Here is a 23793-nt window from a genome sequence, read left to right on the forward strand (position 1 = left end):
AGAATTAGCGGCGTTTGCTAGCGAGACCCCAGGTGGGTGATTCCCCTTGCCCCCCAGGAGCTAACCCCGGCAGGAGCGGGTGCGATCTTTCCCCCTCTGCTCCAGTTGCCTCTTACCCACCCGTCCTGCACTGGTAATAACTAACTGCCCCGGGGTCGGGCGCGGGGGAGCCTGCGGTCGGCAGCGGCCCGCGGACGAACGGGAAGTCCGTGTGACGGAGGCAAAGCCGGGCCAACTTCCCACCTCCTGGGCTGAGGTTCCCACCCGGAGCGACTCCCCCTCGCCGGCCCGGGGCAAGCATCCAGCCTCAGGTCAGAGCAGCAAGGCGTGAGCCTCACGCGAGGACTGGGGGAGCCGGCAGAGCAGCTGGGGGAATTTGGACGCGCGGCTCTCATCTCCTCCTCTTCCTCCTCCTGTCGCTCGGCAGGAGAGAGGAAGGCTAATTTGGAGAGAAGTGAGACATCACACGGGGCTGAGAAGGGCCTGGCAGGCTCGGGCCGCCGCGGGGATGAAACGCCAGGTGTTTTCTCTCCGGCCTGACCGTGGGCAGGGCAAGCCCTGAACCGTGGTGGGAATTTGCACTCAAACGGAGCAGGTTCTGCCCGACAGCCCACGCCATGGGACGCTGCGAGGGCAGCGCCGAGAGCAGCCCGCGGTCCCCGTGGGGCTGGGGGAGAGAGAGGCTAAAGGACTCTGCAGGCAAGGTGGAAACAGGCTGAGATGCAACTGCAGCGCAGGGAATAAATAAATTAGTATCGACAATAATAGAAAGCAGGAAATCCCAGAAAAACCATACACTTGTGCAAAGTGCAAAGGAAGCAAGTCTCTTCTGTGCCTCTTACGGGGTTCATTAGAGATGGTCCCTGTCCTGCTTCCCAGGGTCAGCCGGTGGTCAGGCAGCTGCCGTCCCAGAAAGGGTTAATCACAGGGGCTCTGCTCGTCAGCACAGGATCAGCCCCTCCATGCCTGGTCCCTCACTTCTCTGCCCCTGCGGTGAGGAACTGGCACCTCCAATCCCACCCAGATACCCATGCCAAGCGTTCAGCCCCGGTCCCCTGCCCCTCCTGGGGTACCGCATCTGGTGAAAGCTGCCAGATCAGGCAAAGGGGAGGGTGGAGGCAGAAGTTCAATGGGGGCATGATGGATAAGGGGATGATTTCTGTCTACCTAGGCTTGCAAAGACCCCAACAGCGCCAGCCTCGTTTATACACACACCTGTCTGAGACCCCACAAAGCCATAGCACCTCTTCAGGTGCAGCACCTCCTGCAGATGCCCGCAAGGACATATGTTTCTGGGACTGGAGGAGGGACGCTGCCAGGGAGCGCTCCGCGAGTCCGTGGCCCGGCTCTGCTCCCATGCATCCTGCAGTCGGTGGCACAGTTCCTACAGCGGCTCCTCAGACTGTGAGGGGCGATGGTGCCACAGGCAGATGTCTCCCAGCCTCTCTCCTACTTGTACTCACTCCTCAGGATCATTCCCCCCAGGTGCTACACGACTCACCCCGATGTACCAGTTCATTCAGGCCATGGGGCAACACCTTCCTCCTCTTACAGCAGATGACGCCGACAGTGAGAGATCACTCCTCCGGCCACCGAGATCTCCATCCACGGACCCTGCAGTGCTTAAGCGTCATCAAAATAAAGTGAATCTGTGCTCTCACCATTTTGGGAGGATATTCCCAAGGAATCAGCCTTTGCTTTGCTCCAAATGAGGCAGGCTGTCCTCCTTTGGAGTAAACAAGGGATCAGTAATTAGAGGAACTCAGTCAAGACTCACAAAACATAGGAGGAATCATCACTCTTGGGCGTCTTGCCTCTGCTGTCCAACACCAAAATCATAACAGGCCAGTATCTCTGCCCCAAGACACCCGTGGGAAAGTCAACGTACAGAGCCCAGGAGCCCCAGTAGCGTGCCCATATGAGACTGAAGAAACCCATGAGGGCAGAGGAAAGGGCGACTAGGGCTGGTGTAAATGCTCTTTTCTTAGGAGCTGCCTCAGAAATTCCCCAAGCTGCATAGGCAGCCCTGCAGGCCGGGCTTTCTGCTTTGCCCTGACTGTGCCGTGAGCGTCCTGAGCCCCAGGGTACTCCACAGCGCAGCAGCCATGCAGCCACCGACCTGGCCCGAGTCACATGGTTTCAGCCGAAAAGGCTGCCCCAGCCTCAGTGCGTGCACCCTGCAGCTCTGTCTAGCCTCTCAGCGCTCAGAGACTTTAATTAACTGTTCCTTCCCTGGCAAGGCACAAAAATCTCATAACCCCCTGCACTGATGGGGAACGAGGCAGAGAAAGTCACGAGCCCTTTGGGCTGCTTCAGCATTTGGTCTTTCAAGCCTGCGGCCTCATCAGGCAGACAGAAACAGAGGAGTGTGAAAGCAGCAGCTGCTTTTGACCGCTGTGCTCACAGGTTTGTCCCACATCCCAGGGGCAGAACCACAGCACGAGAGCCAGTGCTGGCACAGGACCCCGGAGCTGGCAACCCCGTCTCCTTGTCCACACCTTGCCTTCCCAGCTACCTGACCCAGGCTGTCCTGGGGAGCAAAGTTACCCTTGTGTCCTTCAGCCTCGGGGCCTCCAGGCAGGGATTTATATCAGAGTATTTCACAACACAGCTGCCAGGAGGCAGCGGAGCTTGGCCAGCCCCGATGCCTGCACCACGCTGCTGAAGCTGAGCCTGCAAGGCAGATCCGACGCCTTGGCTGTCCACCCTCCGCAAGGAGCAGAGATGCTACGGTGCTGGGTCCCCCTGCCAAAGCAGAGCCCGTGATATTCGCTCTCGCACAAATTGGCGAGGGCAAAGCCCTTCCCAGGCTGCGGGCAGAGCATGAAGGGCTGCCTCTGCCTTCGGACCGTGCAGCGACAGTCTGCGGTGCAGCGCCGTCCCCGTGGCCCGCGATGCCTTGGATGCGGGGCAGCCGCTGCATGCCGCTGTGTGTGTTTAGGGACTGTGGTCTGCAGCGGCACCGCTACCCATGCCGTAGGGGCCAGCAGCCAGGCGCGGAGCGCGTGCCAGGCCCTGCGGCATCCCAGAGCTGCGCGCAGGCTCCGTCAATGAGCGCCGGTCCAGGGGTGTCCATCTGTCTGCCCTTCTCCCTCCCCGCTGCAGGAAGCACTATCTCATCGTGGCCCTGCCTTGCTCCAGCTTGGTTTCCTGCTCCATCCTGCCAGGTTTACCCTGCTTTTTCCTCCTCCCCTCCCCCTGCCCCAGGGCTGTCGGGCCATGTTTGCATTTCTGTCTCCTGCTGTCTTTCCTCTCCCTCCCCCCCCAGCCGCTCGCTCCCTACTCCATCCTCCCCGAGAGGCTACGTCCTGAGCCAAAGTTAGCCTCGGTCAGGTAGCCGCATGTCCGGCCTGGAGCAGCGGGTCAGCCGGGGCCACCCTGCAGACCTCCTCCAGGATCTGTGCTGTCAGCAGCCTCCCCGGGCCCCGGGGGAGCCGGCTGTTTGCTGCTGGCGGGCGGCGAGGGATGCTCCCCGCACATCTGAGAGCGCGCGTTTCCCCTCGGCCGCCCGCGGGCCGCCCGCTGCTGGCCCACCCTTTCTGCTGTTGGCGAGGGGCTGGCCAGACGCCGCTTTGTTCGCACCCTGCCTCCCTGAATCGCTGGGGGTTTGTTGGCTGCCTGCTCCCGCCTGGAGAATCCTTTTCCTGCCTTTGAGATAGAGGATGCTCGAGCCATCTGTGCGCTCTATTTCCTTGTAGAAACTAACAAGCCGAGGATTGCTTCCTCCCGCTGACATTTCGGAGGGCAGCTCCAACTCAGCGGGACGCACGGGCCGGGGAGGGGGAGCCCAGCGCCTTCAGACAGGAACACGACCTATTTTGTTCTCTCCTCGAGCGTCAGAAATCCTCAAACCTGTCAAAAGTACCTGTGGCAGCTCCCACCCTGCCGGCGCTGCTGCCAGAGCCCAAGGCAGAGCTCCCCGGCACAGCACGCACGGCCACCAGCGGCCCCTATTAACTGCATGGCTAAACCCTTGCAAAACTCAATTAAAATTATCCTCCCACATCTTAAGAACTGTTAGTTTGCTTCTCTTCCTCTTTTAATTTACTCCTTTCATAATCTTGCCCTGCTTATATTATCTGCCCCCGCAGGATATGATTAACATGGCATATAAAGAGCAGAGGGATCGGATGGCTTTAGGGGACTGGTAATAGAAACTAGCACCGCTCATTATGCCTCTCACCTGAAGAGATGCAAGGGATGGTCCACAGCTCATGTGAGATAAGTGATGGTCCAAACCTGGTACCTGGCAGACAAGCATCACCTGCACCCCAGCCCAAATGGATGGCCCGGATGGGCCGGAGAGGCCCCACATGGGCCCCGGTGGTCTGGGATCTCTGGGTAGGTGACTTGGGAAAAGCTTGTGTCACCGCTACCTCTGACTGACGTGTGACTGCACAGAAGCTGCGTGAACACCACAGGATACGGCGTTTAACTTTGCCCCTTGTCCACCCAGGTATAACCCTAGGGACTCTACCAGGCTGACATACACGTGGCAGCAATGGGTAAAACCCTGTAGGACGCTAAAGAGGTATCTTTGCCCTGGGCTGGAGAAGACAGGGAGAGGGATGGTTGGGACTTGGAAACAGGGGGCTCTTACATGGGCCCGTGGGAGGCGATGAGGCAAGAGAGAGCTGGGTGCACAAAGAGGCTGAGAATTTAAAACAAGCTAGAATAGATATAACAGGATGGACTCGGAGAAGAAATGGGATTGGGCAGTAGCAGTGAAGGGAGAAACACTGCTGCTAAGTACGTAAAAATTGGGAAAAAATAGCCCTAACTTTAGATACGGAGCCAAGCTCTGCACAGGCTGCAAATCCCCAGGAAGAGCCAGGAGTCCTCTGTGAATACCAGCTCACTGGTGGTGGAAAAGGCAAGCGGAACTGGTATCTTCCACTCTGTCCTCCCCTCCTTTGCTATCGCTCTGCTATCACCTAGGTCCAGGATGCGCCATCATTTCCAACAGTGCGTGCCATTCTGGTTTCTCCTCCCCTGGGCCCCCAAATATGTGGAGTAAAATAAGGATTATCACAAAGTGGAGGAAAGACCAATAAACTGGAGTTCTTCAAACACTGAGAAGAAATGATATAAAATCACATCCGCTAAAGGAAATTATTATTCACTGCTTCTCACAATGTACAAGTAGCAAAAGTAGCAAGAGATTCCCAAAGGGATGGGATGAGCTCCTGGAGGATAAGTCTGCCACCAACTACTATACACAGCGATGAAGGTGAAACATACAGGCCTAGAAGTCCCCAAAACACCCGCTGCCAAAAAGGGGACGGTGCACCCGGGCAGGAGCCCCCTGTGCCTGTCCGTGCCTTGTCCTCCTTCTGGAGTCCTTGGCTGCCCATGGTACGGCAGGACCCTGTCCAGCCCTGAGCTGCTCGTCTTCTTAAACCCCAGGGTGGGGCTTTGCAACCTGCAGCTCCAGGGCCCCTCCACAGGGACGCAAAGGAAGAGAAGGCCTGAGAAACAGCAGAGAGGAGGTCAAAGCATCTATAAACCCTCAGGTTTGCCATCATCAGCTTCATCTCAATCATGACCTGGTTCCCAGAGTCCTTGCTCCAGCTCCCTTTGAGGCAAATGGCAGATTTGCCAGGGGAGACTGAGTTCAAGCTAAGCAAGGCCTTGGCATCCAGCTTGGTGGGTGATGAAGAGACAGACCCTGCCTGCCTCCCACCTGGGCTGCTGCAGCCTGACTGGCCACGCTAGGCTACTTCCCTGGGGCCTGTGAGCCACGCAGCTTGACTATGAGGCACCAGGCCAAGCGGAAAAGACCTGCTCCTCTGTGCTGGAACTTGCACCCAGGTATTTGCTACTTAGATTTACTTTGCTGTACGTTAAAATCAATGCCAAACCCTCAAACCAGCAGCTGCCCTGGAGTTAGCAATGCCTGCTCTCCTCCACAGCATGGCCCATCCTCAAGCTGATCTCCAACTGCTGACTGTGAGAGAGGCTGATCAACAGGATAAGTGGAAAAAGCAGCCTTGCAATTAGATGATTATCATGGCCTTGGGAAAGCTGGATTCAATTCTGCATCTGCTCCAGGCCCCCTGCAAGACTCCAGGCCAGGTGCAGCCTCCCTGCACCTCCATCCCTGGCTGAGCCATGCAGCAACTGGTCAGCTTGGGGTGAAGAGACTGCAAAAAAAATACTTAAGCAAGAAAGGAGGAATCCTTATTGCTTATAATGAAAGATAACAGGGAACAAAGAAGAGCTCCATTAGGTAAGGAAGGGGCCAAAAAGTAGCATGTGCAAGCAGAGAACAGGAGGAATTTTAACTCCACAATCAAGCAAGGTTTTCAAGCATCATGTACGAGCTGAAAGTAAAAAACTAAAGGGAAGCGTGGTCACAGGCATGAGAGGGAACTGCTGCCTGGGGAGCTGGAGCCGGCAGACCCCCCTCCCGGCCCTGCTCCTCGCATGCACGCCTGCACGTGCGCATCTCGCATCTGCACGACCTCTTCTGCTGACTGCGGCAGCGGCGGGCGGCAAGCAGAGGCAGGAAGATCACAGGCACACGCTCTTCAAAGCCGAGTTAGTCATCAGAGGTAGCAGCAGAGGAAGGAAACCTCAGGTAAGAGGTCAGACGTGCACGAGCAAAGCGGGCTGCTGGAAGAGCTCTAAGCCCTCGCCGGAGATCTGAGAGCCCTCCTGGCGTCCGCGGGAGCGGGACGGGAGGCACGACTCCCCGGGGTGAACGCAGCTACAGCAGTGTAGGCGCCGGTTAGAAATTTCAGCCCTCCTGGAAAACGCAGCGCAGCTAGGCTCTTTGCCATCCTTAAAAGCAGCTGGAGCTGGCCAAACCTGGAGTCTTCACTGATGTGGTTAATAAAAATCTTACTCTGCTCTCTGTGGGATCCTCAAGAGGAACGTGCTCCAGATAAGAGCGCAGCCAGGCTCTCCTCCCACGCGGGGCAGCGCGAGCCGCTCCTCGCCCCCGGGGCAGCGATCCCGCCTGCTCCCCACCGGGGCCGAGAGACTCCGAGACGGAGCTGCGCGGCCCCGGGGCGTCGAGGGCAAGCTGCGAGCGCCGTTTCTCTTGGCGAAGAGCTGTGACAGCAGGCCGGGCCCCGCTGCGTTCGGAGATGATAATCAGCTCTTAGAGCCAAAGTGTATCGTTGGGGCATTCACATCATTTGAGATTAGCTGGCTGTGCAACATCTGCACGGATCTCTCTCTCTCCACCTCCTCATAATAGCCCTCGTGCAGATATGAAACTCATTTGTTTCCCCTCCAAGAAACACTGAATTGGAAATGTCACACTCTGTATATCACAGCAGGATTCCTACAATGAAACGTCCAGCCTAAACTTTAAGATCGGACTTTGGCACTATTTGGAGGCCAGCAAGCCAAAACACCTTATGCTGCTTTTTTTTAAGAGAGCTTATAGGAGGGTTGCAGAGTTTCATAAACACACAGTTTCTTTCTTACAAATACTCAGCAGTCGACTGCTGTTTTCCCGTTCCAAGGTGCTTCCCTTGCAACGCAGCTCAGCCGGGAGAGCACGCAACCAGACGCAACGGGAAGGAAGCGTTCACATATGCTAATGACTTCCACTTCAGGAGCACAAGTAGTAACAGAGGGGAAATGGTGCTAAAGAGACAACACGCTACGGGACTTGAAAACCACAGGGAGAGCCAGCCGGCCGGCTGCAGTAAAACGAGCTGGGCACAGAGCGCCTGGGAACGCAAACCAGCTCTGCTTGGCCAGGGCTGAAGCAGCAAGAGATAAAGGTGGTTTGCAGCTGAGCAACGCAGGCGGGTGGGTGCCAGCCCGGCAGGATGGCAAAGGAGCTCCTGGGGAAGGGGTGCTGCAGGGGGCACAGGCAGCGGGCAAGCTGGAAGAGGCCCAGCGGTACCCGTGGGGCAGGACAGGGAGGCTGCTTCTGGCATCAGCTCCCACGGGGCTCACTGGGTTTTGCACGATTTGTCTCTCCCCACCACGGTGCAGGCGGCACCTCGGTGCCCTCAGCGAGAAAGGCAGGCACCAGCAGGGAAACGCTCCCCGCTGGGGAGAAGTCCCTCTTTTGTATCGGGCTCGAGGGACAAAAAGGCACTGGTTTAAGCGCTGCCCTGCTTCCCTGGCCGTCCCTGTTTGGTTACGGCAAGACCCTTCGTGCTCAGAGCTGCAGGACGCTGCTGCTGGGGGTGACCACACAGGATTCCCAAGTTCAGATGGGGCCCTGTTTATTTTTTATTTATTTTAAATCTACCATTGTACTAAGAAGTGTTTTTCTTTCAGCAAAGGTTACTGTGGGGCCAGTGCCACGTGGAGCCTCCTGCTTTCCATTGCAGCTAAAACCCCCCAGCGGGAGCTTAGTGGCCAACGCCACTCATTTGCAATGAGGGCAGGCTTGCTTTCCACTGCTCTGTGAAAGATAGATGTTGGTGCTCCCCCTCTTCCTCAATACGTTCTTCAAAATGCCACCCAGGTCCTGTTACTGCTAGGAGGCTGGAGAGCCAGGGATTAACTGCCTCAGGCAGCATTAGGCTTTATTTGTCTAAGCAGCTAAGGGTGAGGAAGGGTGATAAATACCGTGAAATGCTGAGCATGGTGAGTGCAGACCTCATCCTGCCACTGCACAGCTGCAGCACCAGGCACTGTGGTGCTGGGTATCATGCTGGGATGACCGATGTCACTGAACAGGTTCCTCCTTCTCCAACACGGGAGGTCCAAGCATCATCAAAACCCTTCCTTGTGTGGTCAAACTGGCCCGGGCTTGAACACGGGACCTGGAGTTGGGTTAGTCTATTGGGAGGGATGGTCTTCACCTCATGTGCACCAGCCTGGCCTGCAGCCCAGCGCACCCACGAGAGCTTTCTGCGAGAACCACTTCTGCTGCACAGCAACTAGAAAAGCAAATGTCTGTCCGGAGTCTCCGACTGTGAGGGGGCTTGTGACGTTGCCACTCAGACAGCCCATGCACGGGGGTATGCGGGCAGGAGATGGCCATGACAGGCTATTAACCGCGGGGAGAACGGCCTGACTGTCTTATTGAGACGCGTGACTTATGCCCTTCCCTACCACAGGAGAAACCTTTCTAAACGTCATTCAACCTCCTTATCATCCTTCATCTTCTTGAGCAAGGAGAGCCTACCCGAAAGCACATATCCTACCTGCTGTTCACAGCATATCTGGTCCATGCACCAAGTGGCCCAGAGCTCCGTGACACCAAACTACCCCATGTGCATCTAGTTGCCACCATTAGTCCTTGTGGCACAAGACCAAACTATTGTGGCGGGTCTGCCTGGCTGAGCAAAAAAACGCCACTGCAACACTATCGCGTGGGTGGGCACGTGCCAGGGCCTGAGCCTGGGCACCCAGAGCAGGGCCGTACGGGGGATGTGGTGGCTCCCCTTCACCTGCGCACAGGTAGGTCATGGGGAGGAAGGACCCCATCCCAGCACCGAGAGACAGCAGCACAGGGATGCTGCTAAATCCTACAGTTCAGCAACAGCCGGAGCACCAAATTAGCAGACATCAGCCCAAGATTCACATTAGATTAGCTAAATTGCTTTATAAACACAATCGCTGAGCGTATCCATTGGTAGGTGACACATATGCCCTCCCCCATGTCCCTGCGCTGCCCGCTCTGCGGCTCAGTGGTTTTTGTGGCGCAAACGTGTTCATCCCCCCGCTCTCCCGCAGGAACATCCTGCATCGCAGCTGGCCCTGGCGCTGCCAGGACGAGCTGTGAAACATTTGCCCTTTGCCTCCTGCGGGCTGGGTGCTGCGGAGCGGCGAAGGGATGATGATGCCTGGACCAAATTCGGCCTTCCTGGGGACTGCACTCAGGTGAGGGCACCCCACATGCGAAAGGGGGATTTCTGTAGGTGCCCCATGTCCTCACCTCCACTGGACGCGATTTTGTTCACTGCTTTTGCTTCAAGCTGGTAGTTCCCAGTTCCGAGTATAAACCGCACTTTGTGTCCAACTTTCCTGCCTTGGTAAATATCAAGATTTACTGTCATCCATGGAAACTATTGACTTTACCCTCACTTTTGTCAGTATATATATTTTTAAGTCACTACGCCCAGCATCCACCTCGGCAGGAGCCAGGGTTGCAGAAGCGGGGAGAACGAGTCGCAGATGGAAAGCCAAGGCCAGCGCCAACCGCCCTGCGCAGGTGCGGGATCCATGCACCTTTCCACGCTGGGAACACCTCGGGAAGGTTGTCCAGGCTCTGCTATGCAGCTGCACGCCTTTTGTAGCTCTTTTAGGGGGACACACAAAACCAATATGTCTTTTAGAGACTCCCTTGCAGCATGGAGAACCTGTGTGCCGCTATAACGCGGAAAGCAAAGGAAGTACCTTAAAGCCCCCTGAGGATCTCCTGGGACTTGTGAAGGTCCAGATGTACCTCCACGAGCCTCTGGATTCGCTCCTAACTCCGTGCCTCCGGCTCCCTCGCGGGAGAGCGCCGTGCCTACAGAAGCCCTCCCATGGCCGAGCTGCGGGTTCGGCCGTTATCCCGTTGGCAGGACGAGGGCTTCACCTTCCCCGAAAGGAAGGTAACAGTGACCCAGGCCGGAGGCCCGGCAGCCGCCCGCACCGCTCGCAGGCCAGCACGAGCGTCTCAGGAAAGCCCTCAGGAGCTTGCAGAGCTCCAGAAACTCCCCCACGTGATGCAAATACCCAGGGGCCAGAGCCTGCAGCCCTTTTCCTCACTTTACTCAGTCCGGGCTCCACTGAAGTTATCGAGGCATTAGCCTAAATAAAACCAAAGGACTTCAGGATTTGGCCAAGCAATAAAAACTTCCTTCCTTTGTCTGCTACTCACTGCACATGATACTGCTACCTCCCAGCCTCCTCCCGGCCGCGACTCCCGAGGCCCGGGCCATCGGTTGTTTTGGTTCTCGCAGCTCTGTCGCTTCACCCTCTGCGGCCCGTGCCCACCCCGTCGGGCAGCCGCGGCGGGAGCGGAGCGAGGGCAGGCAGGAGCGGGGCAGATCGCCGCGGGACCCGCCGCCCCGCAGGGGGGCATTGCCGGCCCTGGCACGCGCACCGGTGCCAACCCACATAGGTCTCTGAGGACAGGACGGACCACCTCCAAAAAAGCCCTTCTCTCCCCGCTGACCGCAGAGGCACCTGGCTTGGACCATGTGCTACGCTTTCAGGTGGCCAGGGTTAGGTGAGATGACTCCTGTGCCAGGAAGGTGCAGCAGGAAGCGACTCATCTGGCCGTCGTGGTGACTGTGCCTCGCTTTAGGAAGTGACAGCGTAAGCGATGCGTGAACAATCCTAAACAAATAACTTGCGCTATGAATTTTGCTTCCTTTGCTGCCTCAGAGTGCCCGGGGGGAACGCGAGGCCCTGTTAACCCAGGGCTGACCACAGCCCCCCACCGGTACCCGTCCCCAGCACGGCCACCCGCGCTGCGGGGCAGGGGCCGGCGTCTCCTGCTTTGCCCCCAGGTCAGCCAAGCCAGCGCACGCCTGCGGCACGGCCACGCACGGACTCGCAACCCGGCTTCCTCACCTCGCCCTGGCAAGAGCAATTCCCTTCGCCCGAATCTCCCTGCCTGTGCCGCCTGTCACGGAGAGCAAATACAAGCGGAGTTTGAACTCAGCTGAAGTGAGAAGCGTTTGGTCCTGCGGTATGAGGGGAATGAGCATGGTTTGCTGACCGAAACCTTGATCCTGCAACCCAGAGATGCTTGGGGAGATGACCTGGTGCAGATAGGGAATTGCTCAAGGCACGGAAACAACTCCTGCAAGTTTCTGCCCGTGCCTTTCATCCCACAGAGAGATTTTTAATATTGCTCAGCTAAAACCGAGGCGGTCAGACACACACCTCGGAGCACGTGGCTCTAACCACCCTGGTGCACGAGAAACCCTCTGAGCAGCAGAAGGCCGGTGATCTCGGGGCTGCGCGGTCGTAGCGTGGCCGCTGCACAGGTCCGTGCAAGCCCCGTGCCACCCAGCTCCCCACGTCCCGTACCCCGCACAGAGCACAGAGACTGTGCATCGCGCTGTCTTCAGGGGACTACAACTAAGAGCGCTAGTGGATGTCCAGGCCAATGGTACCGGCTACTTCACTTAGGGCTCGCTCTTTAAAAAAAAAAAACAAAGTCTCTCCGTACATTCTGCCCTTTTAAAATACATTAATTACCATGGAAACAATGCTCTTGTTGGTATGAGAGCAGCCCTGTGGCCTCCACAGATGCAAGATAAAAATCAATGGATACATTGAAACACAGGCTGTATTTCGGGACCTTTTGTGGTTTTGGGGCTGGTCACCATGGGCACATACATGAGAATGCATCTTGCAAGCCTCCGAGCCAATCTTCTCCGGGAAGAAAGCCGGGGACAATAAAATGTGCAGTAATATCCCCGCTGTGAGGTTCATCTGCTGGGCTGGAGCATCCTTGGGTGGGAGCTGGTCCCTGGATGGGCCAGTTCGCCAGTACTCATGTGCGTGCGCGGCTCCGGGGAGGCCGGCGCTGCTCGCCACCCCCCGCTCCGGCCGAGGCGCCCCGGCCCTGGCTGCCCATCGCGTCCTCCCCGCGAGCGCGGGGAAAGCTCGCCTGGCCGGCCAGCTTCACGCCGTGCCTCCCCGCTCCCCATCCACGGCCCTTTTCACCAGCCCAGATGCCAGCGTCGATACCTCTCCGAGAAAAGAAGGAAAAAAAGAAAGAAAAGACAACAGCAAAAAAAAGATGCCATTGCTTCTTGGCCTTGAGAGGCTTTTAAATAGCACGGAGGGGGCTGTACATGAACAGGCACAAAGGGAAGGGCTGCGAATGCCCTTCCCTCCCTACCCCCAGCCCCGGAGCGGCCCCGAGCTGCCAGTGAAAACACGGTGCAAAGGGCAGCCCCAGCGGCCCGACGTCTCCCCTCCCGGAGAGCGAGAGCTGCCCCGTTCCCTGCCGTGCCGCCCATCATAAAGGGGTCCCTGAGCTGTTATCAGGCAGTGACAGTTTCCGCCATCGGATTCCTCCTGTCCGTCAGGAAAGCTAAATAAGGAACGTCGTTGAAGCGGCTGCAGGAAAAGGGGAAATGCAGGGACATCCGGCCCAGCTGCCAATTTTTCCTTTCCCATGAACCACCGCTGACCTCCGCCAGGGAGAACCTGGACACCGCGCCTGGCATCAGCACCGCTCATCTTCGCTTAACCCTTCCCCGGCGCCCCGCGGGGCTGCTGCAGCCCCGCGAGAGCCTGCCCAGGGCAGCCAGCCGGGCGGCCCCACCGCGCCGCGCAACGCGGCCCTCGCGGCACGGCGCGCGGGCATCACGTCACCGCCTCCGGCGCTGCCACCGGGGCCGCGGACCAACGCAGCGGCCTCCGGCACACCGGCTGGCTTGCGCCCAGCAAACCTGAGCCACAGCCAGGAGAAGGCTTAACCCCTCCGCGCCTGCATGCAGGTGGGCATCTACGCCTGGAAATCGCAGCAACGGGTCCCAAAAGCATCACTTAGCTGCCTTAACTCCTTAGATGCGCCTGGTCTCCTCCTCTGTCACCTGCACTCAGACTGCCTGGGAGCGGGGTCAAGCCTACTCTCTTTCTAAGGTGGCTTTCCAGGCTCTGCCAAGAGTTAACTAGCTCTGGCCCTGCTGCTGCTGCAGGCAGGTAAAACTCATCTCTCCTCTTCACCTCTGCTCGCCCCGGGGCTCTGCCCATCAGCCATCAGAGATGAAGACCAGGAGGGGCTGCAGCCTGCTTGGCCCCTTTCCACTGCCCTTCTCGTGGGTATCCCGAGGGTGCTCGCTGCCTCCGACCGCACAGGTGGCACCATCCGGAGAGAGGGGAACGGCAGCAACGTGCTTATTACGTGCTCAGCCAGGCGGGACGGAGACCACGACCCTTGCGTGGAGCATCCACCGCCTTTCCCTGCCACCCCGTGCTGTACGTTTCACCATTTGGGAGTCTTTGCATGACCTGCTAAACTAATCCCCGCTCATTAGCGCATGACATCCATCTCGCAGCACCTCCAGGTTTGGCCCGCTGAGTATGAGCTGGACTTCTCTGCCCTGGAAGGAGGGGGCAGAAACGCAGCAAGAAAAACAGTCAGCACACGGGAGAAGTTGTAAGGTGAAATCCAAGTCACCGGCTGAAACCTGTTTCTGCTACCTCAGTACGGAAACGACTCCAGGAGAGACGCCCTGCTCAGTGTCGCGAGCTTATAAAACTTAGCGGGGGTTTTACCGCTGGCTGCAGGGGGGCAGGTTTTTCACCTCCTCGGGCTGAACTTGGACCCAGAGGCTAAGTGACTTGCCCAAGGCTGCTGAACAAACACGCGGCCGAGCCAGGCTTGGGACGCGAGGGCCCTCACCTCCTAGCCAACTTGACCACAGGCCATCTCCACTTCCACTGTTTTGCGTTAACAATGAGGCATTGCAGATGGGCAATAATATTTCGTGCCGAAAACATCAGAACTGTTTTGACCAGAGAGAAAAAGCTCCCCTGGGACCCAGCTAACCCTCCCTTTTAACAACGTGAAACAAGAAACAAAGGTCTGGGATAGCCAGAGGCAATAAAACCCTGGAATTAATTTAACCAGTCACTAGATGCTAGTGCAGCTGCAGCGGTATTTCTTTTGCTAATGAAGGACAAAAGATAATTCCAATTCTGGCCCAAAGCAAAGGTTCAGCTTCTGTCCCCAACAGGAGACGCTTGCATGCTCCAGACGGGTCACGCTCTTCATGGTGGTGGCAGTGGCCACGGGAATCTCACGCAGCTCGCGTGGGACGCTCTCGCGGGCCGTCGGCCGGCTCCTCGCGCAGGTGCAGGTTTGCAGGAGCTGCCTCTGCAGTCGGGGACCTGGACAGCCAGGCGTCCCGGGCAGCTGCGAGGCATTAACTCGGGGAGGTCACAACGAAAAAGGTCTCTGGGCTCCTCCAGCTCGCAGCCATGCTCTGCGTGCCTCCGCACGTCTCCTCGCCCCGCTGCAGGGTCACCTGCAGCAGCGGCAGCAGAGGAGCCCTTGCCCAGCACCTCGCTCCACCGCTGGTTGTGGCCCCTGTCGAGGGAAAAGGCTCAAAGCAAGGCCAGCGTCGCCCTGCCGGCTCCCCGCAACAGGCAGCTGAGCGGCTCCCTTGGGGTGGGAAGGAGGCCTTCAATTTTAATCACTAGTGGATTTTTTTTCCTTGAAAACCTCTGTATTTTTCCATGCACAACTGCCTTTTGCACCCATGCAAACGCCGGACATCTGCAAGGCCCCACGGCAGCGGGCTGCAGGGCGGCCCGCGACCAGCCGCCTCCCTCCTGCACGGGCCAACCTGCCTCCCTGCCGGCCCCCGGGGCACCTCCCATCCTCCCGCCACGACGACTGGCCACCAGCAGCCTTATCCAGGCAAGCCGTGATGTTGCAGACCTCTCTCGCGACGCCCTGGCGCGCTCCGTCCTTCCTCGCGCGGAAACCTCTGCTCGTCCGCTGCCGCTCCGCCACCCTCCCTGAGCGGGCTCAGGCTGCGCGGTCCGGCCACCGCAGCGCTTTCTGCTTCTCCCCAGATCTATAGGATGCCCCGGGGCATCCCCACAACCCTGGGCTTATTACACCTCTCCCCCAAACAGGGGGAGGTGACACGTTCCCCCCCCCCCCAACCTCGTCCCCATCCCTGGGTGCCGTTTCAAACCAGCTGCCTGAATTGGAAGACGAACGCCTCGAAAGCCAGCCAAGGCTGAGACACGCGTTTGGAAACACCTCTGCGGCGCTGCGGGAGCTCGAGAGGCTGGGGACGGGCGGGCGAGACGGGCGCTATCCCTAGGGAGCGCTCCGCTTCCCAAAGCCGCGGAGAGCCGGGGAGTCGTCGCGAGCCCTTCTGCTCGGTGGCAACTCTGCCCAGAAACGGCCCCCGAGCGCCGCGGACCCCCCGACCCCGTGGAGCGGCGGCCGCGGCCCCTGCCGTCGGCGCGGACCCCTTCTCGCTGCCGTTCCCGTGGGATCCCGCTCTCCCGTCCCCTGGCCAGGAACTGCCCCGGGGACGCCGGGAACAGCGAGTTCCCTCCCAGGCCAGCCGGGAACACCTGCCCTTCCCACGCCGAGGGCGCCGGGCGGCCCGACCGCGGGGTCCAGAGACGCCCCCCCGGGGGCGGCGATGCCGCGCGCGCGGCGGCACGCGTGCCAGAGCCCTCGGCGGGCTGGCGGAGCGGGGTGGGCGATGCCGGAGGTAGCCCCCCTCCTGGCCGGGATGGGTCCGTCCCCGTCCCGCGCTGCCCCGGGGACATTGTGCCGCTGGGGGTGTGTCCCCCGGCCAGACGTCAACTCCAGCTCGGCAACAAACATCCTCGTGGCTGTTTTTGCAGGCACGGAGCCGCTGGCTCGCGTGCCCGAGCCAAATCCCAGGGTGGTAATTGCAGCCCATTCATCTGAATTTCTCCTTAAACAGACAGCAGGGCACGGGGGCTCCGGCCGCCCCCTCGCCGGGAGCCCCGCAGCAGCGCTCGCGAGCTGCGGCCCCGCAGCCCCCCCATCGCCCGCCTCCCCGGCCCTGGATCTGGTTCAGCACTAACAAGTGGCTGGATTAAACCAGAGTGGGGTTGGTTGCGCGCTCACGAAAGGGTGTTGCCGAAATGGCCCCTGTTTATTACTTGCAATAAAGCAACTGCTTCAAATCGCAGCTGCAAACCCAAATGTTGCTGCTGGCACCGTCCGAGCAGCACCCGGACGGGGGGAGGTCTGCGCGCTCTTCGAGGAGGGTACGCGGCTTCAGCCAACGCAGTCGGCCCGCGTCCTACACAGGCACGGGCCCTTCTGAGAGATGATGTTCAAAGCGGCAAGCTGGGGTCCCCCGCCGACGTTGCTCGGCTGCGGGGCGGTGAGCTCTCGTCCTGGCGCAGAGCGTGGCTGCTCACCGCCGCTGCAAGAGCCGGGCAGGGAGCGCACGCTCCCACGCGCCGTCCGCAAAGGGCCACCCCGAGACGCACCCCGTCTGCTCCCCGCCATGGTGCGCGCGCAGGGCAGCACCGCGGCTGCTCCATCCAGGCAGAGGGCAGCAGCCCGCGTCCACCACGCGCCCTGCAGAGAACCTCCAAGCCGGGACAGAGCGAAAGGCCACGCGCTCTCAGAAAGAGGCAGACACCCCCAATCCGCGATGGCCCATTTAGCCCAGCGATGGGGTGCAGCAATACCCAGGACACAGGAACCAGAGTGAGAGCAGAAGAAATCTTTCACAGTCTCAAGATCCTTCTTACCTTCTGGGTGGACCAATCTCATACCCATGTCCCTGCTTCCAGGGAGAGCAAGTATTTGCACCTAGCTGTAAAGACGTTAAATGGGGATTTGATGCACTGAAGAATTTGTGGGTGCTTTGTGCACGAGACATTGGGTCCCACAGTCGAGCTCTGTGTCAACCTTCCTTGTGGCACTAATCAGGCAGCGCTGGAGAGCTTCAAAGCTCTGCACAGCCCTTAGCTGATTAGGCCCACACATCACGCAGCAGCGCGCTGGTCAGAGTATCCCCAAGGCAAAGCTCCCAGCACCTCCGGGAGATGAAAGAACCTGAGGAACAGCTACAAGATGCTTTACAAATTGCTAACAAAAGGGCTTTGAACAGCTGCAGCTCTCTTCGCAATGCCACCAGCAGCAAGTCCCTTTCTACCCTGCCTCCCGGAGCTCCCCTTGAGGTCCAACAGCCTGGCGAGTCCAGGACACAAGGCAAATTGGCAGCATTTGGGACAGTGCAAGCTCTCCGTGTGGTGCCCTCCCCGTGGTCCTGCCCTGGCAGTGCCCTCTGCCAGCGATGCTCCCCATAACACACCTCCGTACCCTTCGCAGCAGGGACGGGTTGGACCTGCAGCCCTCCTGCGAGCTCGCTTTGACGACGGCAGCAAACGCAGCCGGTGACAGTGAGTCACCGAGCTGAGGTTACAGCGAATTCTATTTATGCTCCCAAAATTCATCTCCCCATGTTGGAAGCTTCCTGCGTTACTAACTTTTCTGGCAGCCTCGCTCTTATCTGGGCTGTCAACGCTTTGCTGTTGCATCCAGGAGCGTGCCCAGCCTGAGACGGTGGAGCTGGTGCCCCACGCCCACTCCCTGGGCTCCTGCCTGGTGGCGAGCGCCCCACGTCGCTCCCTGCCTGCTCCGTGCCCACTTTCCGCTGGCAGCGGTGGCCTGGTACCCCTCGAGATACGCCACTCACCACCCTGCAGCCTCCTGGCACCAAAATCAGCTCCCTGCTCTGCGCAGGAAGGGAGGGCCCCCGCGGACCCACAGCAACGCGCACCCCGCTGCAACAGCCCGGAGCGCCGCGCTACGCGGGGCCGCGGAGGCTCAGCCGGGAAAGCAGACGCGGTTGGCCACGCGCACCCCGCCAGGCCCAGCACCCTGCCCTCCGCGCCCCGGGCGGCTGGGTCGCAGCCCCGTCTCTCCGCCGCGCTCCGGCGTCCATCCGCACCGCGCCGCGGCCCGCGGCTTCAACTCTCTGCCCCAAGGCCCTTTCGCCCCAGAAGCGCTACGGCAGGAGGAGCGTTGCGCAGGGAAGGAGCGGAGCGCGGAGCCGGCCTGCGCGCTGCCCCGCCGGCGCGCCCGCAGCCCCCGCCGCGGCCCCGCGAGAGGCGGCGACGAGGGGACCGCGACGGCGCCCTCCCGGCCCGGCCCGGCCCGGCCCATCCCGGCCGCCGGGGACAGCGGGGCGGGCGGCGGCGGTGCCCGTCGGGGCGCGGCACGTCCCCAGCGGGGACAGCGGGGCGGCAGCGCCGGTGCGCGGCGCGGCCCCGTCGGGGCCGGGCGATGCCGGCGCGGGCAGCGGCGGTGCCCGTCGGGGCTCAGACCCGGCAGCGGCGGCTCCCGGCACAGCCCCGCCGGGGCCGCCCCACGTCGGCCAGCGGGGCAGAAGGGGCGCAGCCGCCCGGCAGCCTGCCCGGGGTGGGGAGGGGGGGGGGAAGGGGGGCACCACCTCGCCCGGCGCCCCGCGGGGGCCGGTGCCGCTCACCTGCCTCCGAGACAAAGCCGAGCCAGAGCCAGAGGGGCAGCGTGCAAACTCTCTTCATCTCCGGGGCGGCGGCAGGTCCCGGCGGCGCGGAGCGGTGCGCAGCGGTGCGGAGCGGAGCGCCCCGCGCCCGAGCTCTGCTCCCGCCGCGCCCCAGCTGCGGCGACGCGCGCGGCGGGCGGGGAGCACCGGGGCCGCTTCCTTTTCCTCCGCCCGCCCGGCCGGCCGCCCGCCGCCCTCCGCCGGGCCCGCGGGGCGCGGGGGGGCCGGGGCCGGGGCCGGGGCGGGGCGCGGGAGGGGGGCGCACCTGCCGGCGCCGCCTGCGCCCCGCCGCTGGGTGCGGGGGCCGCGCCGCCGCGCGGGTGGGCGTGTGTCCCCGCACGGCTGTGTGTGCATCCCTCTGCACCGGGGGGGGGGCGGCGGGGGGACTCTGTGTGTGTGTGCATGTGCGTCCCTCCCTTCACCGGAGTGCATGCCTCTGCTTCCCCGCTGCAGCCCTCCTTCATGCGTGGGCAGCCATGGGCATCCCCCTGCACCCGTGTGCGTGTGTGTGTGCTTCCCCCTGCACCCGTGTGCGCGTGTGTGTGCATCACCCTGCACCTGTGTGCACCTGTATGTGCACCACCCTGCACCTGTGTGCATGTGTGTGCATCCTCCTGCACCTGTGTGTGTGTGTGTGCACCCACCCTGCACCTGTGTGCACCTGTATGTGCACCCACCCTGCACCTGTGTGCGTGTGTGCACCACCCTGCATCCGTGTGCATGTGTGTGCATCCTCCTGCACCTGTGTGCACCTGTGTGTGCATCCTCCTGCACCTGTGTGCGTATGTGCACCACTCTGCACCTATCTGCTTGTGTGTGTACCCTCCCTGCACCTGTGTGCATGTGTCTGCATCCCCCTGCACCTGTGTGCTTGTGTGTGCAGAACCCTGCACCTGTGTGTGTCGCTGTGCTTCTTCCCTGCTCTGGCGTGCACGGGTGTGCGTCCTCCCCATGCCTCTGTGCAAGTGTGTGTATCCCCTTGCATCTGCGTGCATGGGTGCCCTGCATCTGTGTGTCCGCATGTGCATACCCCCTGCATCCGTGTGGGCATGCTTGCGCTCCTCCTCATATCTGCATGGACACGCATCACCCTGCATCTGCGTGCAAATGCCGATGCACCCCCTGCCCCTTACTTGTGCTAGTGTGCACACACACACACTTCCTCAGACCTGTGGGAATGCACACAAATATCCTCTCGCACCAGCATGCACACGCACAAGCCTCATACTTGAACATGCACCCCTCACACCTGCACGCACACACCCCTTCATGCCTGCATGCACACACACACACGCGCGCGCAATACCCCACACCTCACACCTGCACACGCACGCCTAGGCACACAGTTCTCCTGCAGCCCCGCTCCCCCCGCACACCCCCCAAGGGCACACAGCGACGCACACGCGCTTCCTCCCGCCCCGGGCGCAGCCTCGCTCCCGCACACCCTCGCCTTGGGGGGCGCGAGGGCGCCCCGGTGCTGCAGCCCGCCCGTGCACGCCGCCGGCAGCGTGGGGCAGCCGCGTCGCTGCGCGGCCCCTCGCCCCCTGCACACCCGCTCCGCTCCCCAGCACCGCTACACGTGGCATGCGGCACCCCTCGCCGACAGACCCGCGCCCGAATCCGCACCCAGACACGTGCGTGCCACGAAACACGGGGCCGGCGCGCACGCCGGCCCGCGGAGACACCCTCTGCGGCACGGGCTGCTCCCTGCCTGCTCCCTCCTCCGCCAGCTCTTCGCTGCTTTCTTTCCGCTCGCTTTTCCCTTTTCAAGTCATTCTTCATCCTGCAGGCGCGTTGCCAGCCCCAGCCCTCCGCCTCGGCGAGCCGAGGGGCGCCGGGAGCCGTGGGGCCGGTGGGCCGCTCCGCACGCCCCTCGGCTGCCCCGGGGGCCGCAGCCGTCTCCTCCGCGGACGGCGGGATGCCATCTGCCACGCGCGGCCGGGAAGGCGCTCGGCTGCGCCGCGGGCGCCGAGGCGCTGCCAGCTGCTGCCGCAGCTCCGCGCGCGCCCCCAGCCAGCGCCGCTGCCCCCGCGCCGCTGCCAGCGAGGCCGGGCTTCGCGCCCCTGCAAAACCGTCCCTTGAGAAAGCACCCTGGGCGGCTGGACGCGACGGGTGGCCGACGCGGGTGCCTGCCGGCCCGCGGGGTCCCTGCGGCCGGCCGTAGGATCCCGGGGTACCGGGGCGGTCAGGAGCTCCAGAGCTGGTGGAAGGAGGGAAAAAAAAATCTCCTTCTTGGGCCAGGCGCCACCAAGCAATGAAGAAAGAGGGAAAAAACCCCGCGAAGAAGATGAAAGCGGAGAGCTGTGCAGAAATGCCATTCAATTAGCAGCTAGTAACCGGTAATCTCCGTGCAGACGGACGCAGCGTCGTGCGGAGCTTTAAATAAATAAAGAAACGCGGCCCCGCGCTGCGCCGCGGCGGTTTATTAATCACGGCCCGTTTGCAGAAGCCCGAAGGAGACCCGTGTGCTCGCGGCTTTAAACAGGCGCGAAAACCTTCTGCGCGCTCGAGCGCTCTCGCTGCCCAGCCTGCGCAAGAAACACCGGCAGCCCTTCTGCCCGGCCCGCGAGGCAAGCCGCAGCCGCCGCAAGCACGGCCCCAGCGAGGATTTTGCGAGCTTTTAACCCCGAGAGCACCCGGCCGGGCTGTTCTTCAGCACGCTCGTCTTGAACCAACCTCCCGGCCCAAAACCCGAGGGGGCCCCGGCAAGGCCGGGCAGCGCGGGATGGGGTCCCTCGGCGGAGCCGCGCCGCCCCGGTGCTCCCGGCCGTGGCAAGGCCAGAGCGATGGAGCCGCGAGCAGGGGCGAGAGGCTGGAGGGAGCGCCCCGCCGAGAGGCGGCCCGACCTCCCCGGCACCCCGAAAGCCGAAGCATTTCGGCATCGCTTAGCTCCGTGCAGTCCAAATTTGGCACCCGGCCGGGGACCGGCCCGCCCGTGCTGCCATCTAACGGCGGGACGTGCGGCAGAGCGAGACCAGGGGAGCAGCCAGGACAACGCGGCCCGTTCCAGGGGACAGAGAGCGAGGCCGGGCCCTCGCGCGCTCGGATGCCCGCTCCGCCGGGCAGCGGGCTTCGGTGCAACGCGGCTTTTTTTCAGGGAGGAGCAGGGAGGCAGCGGTGCCGCTTCGGGGCTGGGCCCGCGGCGGCGGTGCCGCTCGCTGCCGGCAGCCCGTGCCGAGCGCGGTGCCGCCGTCCCCCAGGCATCCCGCCGCCCGGCGATGGCTGCCGTTCGCTCCCGAGCCCGAGCTGCTTGCGTTTCGGGAGCAGAGCCACCCTGGGGTGGGGGGGGGAGACGACGGGCCGCTGCCGTCGAACCGCCCCGGCATCTCGCCCGCTCGCTGCAGCCTGTCCGAGCAAGCGGCTCTTCCTGCTCTGCTTTTCCCCTGCTCGCGGCGGGCGGCGAGGGGACGCGCCAAGAGCAGGGCAGGCAGGCGTCGGGGACATCCGCCCGCGCTCCCTGCAAGGCGCTCTCCTCCGGCCGCTGCAAGGCAGAGCCCCTCGCCCCCGTGCCCGGCGGGGCAGGGAGAGGGACAGGCGGAGGACGCGCTGGGACGAACGTCCTTAGGCACGGCTGTAAGGAGCCGGGAAGCCCTCCTGGCCCTCACCGCGGCGCAGGGCCTCGAGCCTCTGCAGAGCGAGAGCTCCCTCGCTCCCGCCAGCACCTCAGGCTACGCGGGGCCGGATTAGCGGCGGCCTCCGCTTTGACCCCGAAGCGGACTTCGGTGGCATAAACACGGCAATCCCACCCCGGCCACGGCCGAGGCCTCCGCCCACCCGGCCCCAGCACCTCCGGCCTCCCAGAAGCACCGCCGAGGCGAGACGGCAATGCAGCCGGCCTCCCCGCGGGCGAAAACCGCGGCAGCAGAATCCAGTCGACCTCTCCCTGGGGGAGCCCGGCTTTGCCTTCCCGCCAGGGCTGCTCCGGGGGGGGAAGGAATCGGCTCGGTGCCGCCGGAGCATCCGCCACCGTTACGGCGGGACAAGCCAGTGCTCGGCGCGAGGGTGCACGCGGGCACGAGAGGGGCTACAAAGCCAAGGAAGGAGCGAGCGCCCGCATGCAACGATCCGCCATACCCGGGATGCTCCAGAGCCAGCCAGGACGGGGCGGCTTCCGGATCACACAGAGACCCGAGTCCCTGGCTGGGCTCTCAGTTAAGGCCGTCCCGTGCTCGGCCCTTGCTGCCTCATGCTTTGCAGCAGCGGGGAGGCTGGGGCACAGGCAGAGCCACGTCCCTCGGGGTGCCCGCTGTCGGGACGCGGAGGCCCCAGGCCTGGGCTTGGCTCAGACGAACCCTCCCCACTCCTCCAGGCTGGGGCGTCGCGCTCGCTGCCAGCTCTCCCCCAACACGGCCCCCTTTCCAAGCAGTCCGACCAAGGGGGTCAGCAAAAGGCTAAAAGCATCTGGCAAGATGGCTGGGGAGCGCCCCAAGGGTACGGCGGGGCCGCTGCAGCCACTGCTCCCATAAGGGAAAGTCCCTCGCTGGGATCAGAAGAACATCTAAAACCCCAGTTGCTTCAATGCAGAAGTAGCTGCGCGGCAGGTTGCACACCCGCCAGGTCCCCAGCGCTGGCACGGGCTGCCCTAACCCAAACACCGCTGCACACACATCCCCGCCGCCCAGCCCTCCAGGACCATCTCTCTTCCTAGCTCCTGTGCTACAGGGCAGAGGGGAAGCAGCCTGGCCCGGAACAGGGACCGGAGCCACACACGGCTGCTCCACATCCCCCTGGGTCGTGCCATACCCCAGCCCTCGGGCTCCTCTGCAGTCTGCAAGACACGAGCCAGTACAGCAGGCAGCAGCCTTTCGAAGCTTTAATGGTGGCACCGCAGCTAGAGCTGGGGGGAGCCAGTCCCGCGGCCTCTCAGGTGCAG

General features: G+C 62.0%; 1 protein-coding gene across 5 annotated transcripts in view; it reads right to left on the bottom strand.

Annotated features, from left to right (window-relative positions):
- Positions 1–19086, bottom strand: part of FLT4 (fms related receptor tyrosine kinase 4) — a 62051-nt gene extending 42965 nt beyond the window's left edge. For 2 of the 5 annotated variants that reach the window (XM_068959724.1, XM_068959726.1), the window contains exon 1: positions 18882–19031. In XM_068959724.1, coding sequence (XP_068815825.1) covers positions 18882–18939 — 58 coding nt within the window. In that variant the 5' untranslated portion in view covers positions 18940–19031. Of the gene's footprint in view, positions 1–18881 lie in introns of all 5 variants that reach the window. The other 3 variants (XM_068959728.1, XM_068959727.1, XM_068959725.1) reach the window with 2 other exon arrangements.
- Between the last annotated feature and the right edge of the window lie 4707 nt (positions 19087–23793).

The sequence above is a fragment of the Struthio camelus genome, chromosome 13, assembly GCF_040807025.1.
Source record: "Struthio camelus isolate bStrCam1 chromosome 13, bStrCam1.hap1, whole genome shotgun sequence".
Lineage (NCBI taxonomy): Eukaryota > Metazoa > Chordata > Aves > Struthioniformes > Struthionidae > Struthio > Struthio camelus.